The 5,660-nt window shown below is 62.6% G+C and overlaps 1 protein-coding gene across 1 annotated transcript in view; it reads left to right on the forward strand.

The window, feature by feature from the left end:
• The window catches only part of GPR153 (G protein-coupled receptor 153), a 6,256-nt gene extending 5,920 nt beyond the window's left edge, over positions 1–336 (forward strand). Inside the window, exon 6 of the mRNA XM_045299216.1 lies at positions 198–336. Within this exon, the coding sequence (XP_045155151.1) occupies positions 198–336 (139 nt within the window). The remainder of the gene's footprint in view (positions 1–197) is intronic.
• The last annotated feature ends 5,324 nt before the right edge of the window (positions 337–5,660 follow it).

Genomic DNA, 5,660 nt, shown 5'->3' on the forward strand with positions numbered 1-5,660 from the left:
TCCGCCTCGGCCTCGCTGCTGCCGGACGCCTTTGCCTTGACGGCCTTTGAGCGCGAGCCGCAGGCCCTTCGCCGTCCGCCCGCGCCCCTGGGGCCCGGGATGCCCGCCGCTCCCCAAGCGCCCCAAGGCGGTGCCTTGCAGCCGAGTCCCCGGCCGCGCCTGCCAGCGCCCCTCGGGCCCTTGCGCTCAGGCCTGAGCGCCTCGTGGGGCGAGCCTGGTGGCCTGCGCATGGTCGGTGGCGGGGGCAGTGGCAGCACCAGCAGCTTCCTGAGCTCTCCCTCCGAGTCCTCGGGCTACGTCACGTTGCACTCGGACTCGCTGGGCTCAGCGTATTAGAGCCCACTGGCCTCCCACCCTCTGGAGGAGGGCAGGCCAGGCCCTTCTGAGGGGCCCAAGACCAAAGATCCCGCCCACCAGCCCAAGGAGGGAAGCTTCGGAGCTCAGGCCTGGCACCTCCATGCGGGACTGAAAGGCCGAGGCCCACCACCAAGCATGGGCTGCACACCCAGCCATGCCCACCCAGCCCTGTGGCACCTGAGTAGGGGTCGGGGTGGGGGTGCTGAGGCAGGGAGGCCATTGAAAGGAAGAAAGCCCAGCCTGGGGGAGGGGAAGCTGAAGTCAGTGAGCAGCACATAGGCGTACCGTCACTGTTATTGTCACACCTTGGGTAGGTGCCAGGTCTCTAAGCAAGGGGTCTTCAGAGCCCAAAACAGCTGTCCTTTCTTCAGAGTTGCTCTGTCTCAGTTTCCCCACCTGATAAGCAGGTGATTCTTGTTATCTCTCAGGGCTATTTGGAACATCTTCTCCAGTGTTCCCTGGCCTCAGAGAGGACTGTGGCGGGACTCCCAGGCCTGAGGCCCCCTGGGGAGCTTACACTACCCCGGCCCCACTCCAGCTAAGTAAGCACAACACTGTTGTACATCATTGGCACCTGGCCACCTTGATCACATTAGTGTCTCATCCTTCATCACATGCCATCATTGCCTGTCCCCACCTGCCAGCCACCTCCCATGAAGACTGCGGGCATGTCGGAAAGGCTGGATGCCAAAGGGAAGTGGGGCTCCCATCTCCAGCCTCATCACTGGTCTGTGCAAGTGGGCATCACCCACCAGTCTTTCTGCGCCCTCCTGAATAGCCCCTGGCCCTTCACAGGCCGGGCTTTTTGCCCTGGAGCCCAGGGAGAGGCCTGCTGAGTCTTCCAGGCCTTCCTAAACACGACAACCTGGAGGAAGCTCATTGCAGCACTGCCTCTGCCCACAGGTGGCCACACCCATGTCCTCGCCCGCTTCCATCCTTGAGGTTACTGGGCGTGGGGCTTCTATGTAGACCTAGAAGGCCTCTCCAGTCCCTGGGTGCAGGGTCACTGGAAGAGGAGCTGACCACCGTGAGCAAGGCAGGGAGGGACTGCCTCTGGCCAATGCTGCTGTGCCTTCACGGACCTACACTTCATGTGGGGACAGGGACTAGCCATGGTCCTCACCCTCAGACTGGCCCAGGTGTCATCTTGAGGGACACGCTGTATCATACCCAATGGCAATACTTGTAGGAAGCGTGGCTCCCACAGGCCAGTCTTGATTTTTACACACAAAAAGGGGAAGACCCTGAGTCTGGGGGGCTGCCACCACTCTGCCCAGCTTCTAGACTTGTTGGCTATGTTTCTAAAGAGCTTGATCCTGAGCCCCTAGGGAGGGAGTCTGGGGACACCATTGTCCTGCCCAGAGCCAGGGATCCCTTTGTAGACAACGACCCCCCCCCCCCCCATAAAAGACAATTTCTCTTCTGTACAGGACTCAATAAAACTCCCTGATAATTTGCACTTGGCAGCCCAGGCATGTCATGGAGCTAGCAGCCACCATTGCTGGCCAACTGCCTTCAGATCTCTCTCCCTGTGCCGCCTGACATTCCTCCAAGAGTGCTTTCTTTTTATTTTGGCGGGGTGGGGAGGTTAAGGCAAGTGCTCCAACCTCACCCAGCAACAAGATGGAGATATGGGGATCAAGAAGGGCCCTGTTAGCACAGGCGACAGTCACGCCCTTACCCTTGGAACGACTTCAGGGGCTACCAGGCCCTGTGAGGTTAATGCAGCAGAGTGACCTGCGCTGGGCTTGAAGACCCCGCCCCTTTCGCTCCGTGAGCATTTGGAAGCCGCGCTCTGGGCCCGCAGTGCATGGCCGCCACCTGGTGGCCAGTAGGAGGATTAGTCCCAGTCGTTCCTACCTGGCGTAGCGGGAATCCCAGACCTGGGAGACCGCCAGCGCGGCGAGCCTCGCCCCTGGCCCAGCGCTTCGTGAAGCCGTTGGGTGTGTGCGTGAGCAGACCAGCAAGTTGGATCAAGAGGCGTTTTAACGGACCCGCGAGTCACGAGACAGCCCCCACAGAAAAACTGGCTGTAAGAAACTGATTTGTGGTTCAAAAAGAGACTGGGGAGTAAGAGACACCGTGGGAGAAATTAGAATCTCTTGGGTATCTTCATACCCAGGCTAGAGAGTCGCACTCTTTATTCTGAATTAATCATGGGAAGAGGTCCGGAGATCTGTGCAAGGTGTGGCGTCTCGAAGCCCTCAGTGACCTCGTTTACGAACGAGTTAAAAACTAAGGCGCCGAGCAGCTCCGAGGTCCTCGAAGGTGGGAAGCTTTTAGGCACCCGGACACCGCCCCCCACCTTCGGCTCGCGTTTGCGATCCTGCTGCCAGGCGCGCGAACCCCATCCCTCCCGGGAACCTCAAAGGGCGGGGCTTCCAGGAGGGCGGAGCCTAGAGAGCCGGACCCCCCCCTGGGCCCGGCCGCGTGCAGAGGGGGTGGGAGTCGGTGGTAGCCCTGCGGGGTCCTAGGTGGGGGTGGGAGGGGTGAGGATCCCTCGCCGGCAAGGCGGGGCCCAGCGCGCTTTGTGCCGGTGGGAACCGGGCGCCCGCAGGCGGCTGAATGGGCCGGGGCGGGGCAGCAATTCTCCTCGCTGCTAGGGGTCCGCTCTGCGCCGCGGCCGACCGCGACCTTCCCACTGAGGCACGGCTGCGGGGCGGGGCCGGGCCCATGGGAAAGGGGCGCGACCCAGGGCTTCCCCCCCCCATCCTTCTTAGACCGTGGAAGGTGGACGGGCGGGCCAGACCGGTGCGCGTGGGGCTGGAGGAGGTGCCCACGACAGCCCCTGCTGCCTCAAGTCCGACGGGGCCCAGTTCAGTCCGAGGCCGCTCGGCCTTCCCGCGCTCCCCCCGCCTGGGCCTCACCAGGGCCGCCACACGCGCAGCTCCGGGCCCGGACTCTCGGGGCTGCGGCGCAAGGCTATCTGCGGCGCCGGTACGCCGGTCGGTGCGTTGGAAGGGCCACCGGAGAGGAGCAGCCGGGGCGGCAGTGGCAGCCCAGACGGAGTGGGCGCAGGGGCGGCACAGCGCGGGCGCCTCTGGGCAGGAGCCGTGCGTGACGCTGTCCGTGGTGCTGTTGCCCGCGCGCTCGGGTACCTGGGGGCAGCGCAGGCCGCCGCCCCCCTCCCCGCACCGCAGCAGCCGGCTCACGCCTGACAGGCCTCCGTGGAAGACCGACGGGAACTCGGTCCCGCCCGGGCCCGGCCAGAGCCCTGGAGGAGGGGAGAGGCGTGGCGAGGAAGAAGACAGGGGGGCGGAAATGGGGAGGAGAAGGGGCGAGGAAAAAAAACGGGAGGAGAGGTGAGTTGACCCCCACGCCTCCCGGGGGTTCCAGACCTCCGCCCGTCTTTCCCGTCCCCCCGCAGCCCGCAATCGCTGGCGTCCTCTTCGCCCCCAGCCGCGCCCCCGCCCCCGCTCTCCACCCAGGCCCCGCCGTCGGGCCGGGTCACACATCCCTCGCAGGCGCCCCATCTGCTCACTGTACACTGAGCTCTGCAGGCTTTCCAGGTACTTGACGCTAAGCTCCAAGATATCGGCCTTCTCCAGTTTGCGCTTCCGGATCTGCCGACCGTTGGGAAGAGGCTCTTAATTGGGCAGCCCTGGAGGGATGAGGTTGGGGGTCTTGGTCACCCCTCCCCGCACCCCCAGGTCTCACCTGATGTGAATAGTGTTTCTCTAGCAGGGACTTGAGCTGCTCCAGCGACAGGTTGATGCGGGCCCGCCTTTTCTTCTCCATCAGCGGCTTGGAGATCTGTGGGCATACGACCCCTCAGAGTGTAAGACGTCTGTCCTGGGCCCCAGGGCTCTGCCCAGTCTCCACCTCACCACTTCACCCACCCCTTTGTCCCTCCGGACCCCAGACCTTTCGAAAGCTGCCAGCAGGGCTGGCCCGGCTCTTGGGCTCCGTGCCCATATTGGCGACTCTTTGCCCCCAGAGGCACCGCCGCTTTTATAGGGGCGCCTCGTTTACATGTCAATGAGGCTCTAAAGATCCAAGGAACCACGAGGAGGAGAAGGAGGAGGAGACAAGAGGGAACAGGCTGGAGACTCTCCACCCCCTTCCCATAAGCCCTTTACATACCCCTTTCGCTCACCTGGGGAAGCCCTGCCCCCTGCCCAAGAACCCCTCTAAATTTCTTTGATTTCCAGCATTTCTCAAGCCTAGGGTTCCCTCCCCTTCCCGTCTTCTCCACATCTTAACCTGTTCTATTGGCCCCTCTCATTGGCCCCCTGGGCTTCCCGCTCACTGGGATTCCTCCCCTGAGGCAAAGGGGTCGGCCTGGGGGAGGTCCGGGAACCATGACAGGCTGAGCTGCCGTAATGGTTGTGGCCGAGCGCCCTTCTCTCTCCTCCGGCCTGATGAGGATGCTGAGGCAGGCGGCATCGCCAGCGAGGCCTTTCTGGGCGCTTCACGCTCTGGCCGCGCCCGCGACGCCGCATTAGCCGCCCTAATGTCGGGACAATGCAGCGATTTTCTGCCTGTGGTCGCTCAAAGCCAGGCACAGGCCGTGCCCACAGGGGCCACGCAGCGACATGTGTCCCATTAAAGCGTGCAGCCCGCCCGCGGGGCCACAGTTGGCCTCCTCCTCACTCGAGGCCCAGGAGCTTGGAGTTTGGGACCTCCCTGCAGGCCGGGTGGCGTCCTCACCTTGGGACATGCTCCAGGATCCATCGGAATGGGGTATTGGAGGGCCGCTGCAGACAGGAGTGGTTAGAATGGCCTGGCCTCCTAACCAAATAAAACTCACTGCCATGGATTCAATGCTGACTCATAGCGACTCCCTGTGGGTTTCTGAGACTGCCACTGTTTACCAAACCAAATACCTTATGTAGTGAGGCCTGGCAACCAGTGTTCGGACGATGACCCTTCGCCTTGAGCAGGCCTCAAGACTTGCCCATGGTGGGAGCCTTCCTGGGTCTCCAGGAGCAGCAAGGACAAAATATCCACGGCTTGTCTGGGGAGATAGCTGGGGAGAGCCTAGACTTTGAGGGGGCTCTTAGAGCCCCCTCTTTCCATTATCCAAGGCCATGGGAGTAGGACCCACCCAGACCCCCAGTGAGTTCCCTAGGAAATTGGACTGTAGCTGTAAGGGACCTGAAGAATGATGGCGGCGGGGGAGGGGGGGGTGAATCCAAACGTCGCCTTTAGTGGGGATCAATTGGGAGTTTGTAAAATAAATGGGTTCGAGACACTGGGGTCCCCGCGGGCGCTTCTGAGGGCGTGGGGGGGGTGATGAGAACTCCATCTTTGGAGATCTCTGTGCGGAGGAATTAACTTATTGGCCTCCTTCTGGGGGCGGG

This window comes from Echinops telfairi, unplaced genomic scaffold (genome assembly GCF_000313985.2).
Source record: "Echinops telfairi isolate 266 unplaced genomic scaffold, ASM31398v2 ScPeMD7_7457;HRSCAF=8495, whole genome shotgun sequence".
NCBI classification, from domain to species: Eukaryota; Metazoa; Chordata; class Mammalia; order Afrosoricida; family Tenrecidae; genus Echinops; species Echinops telfairi.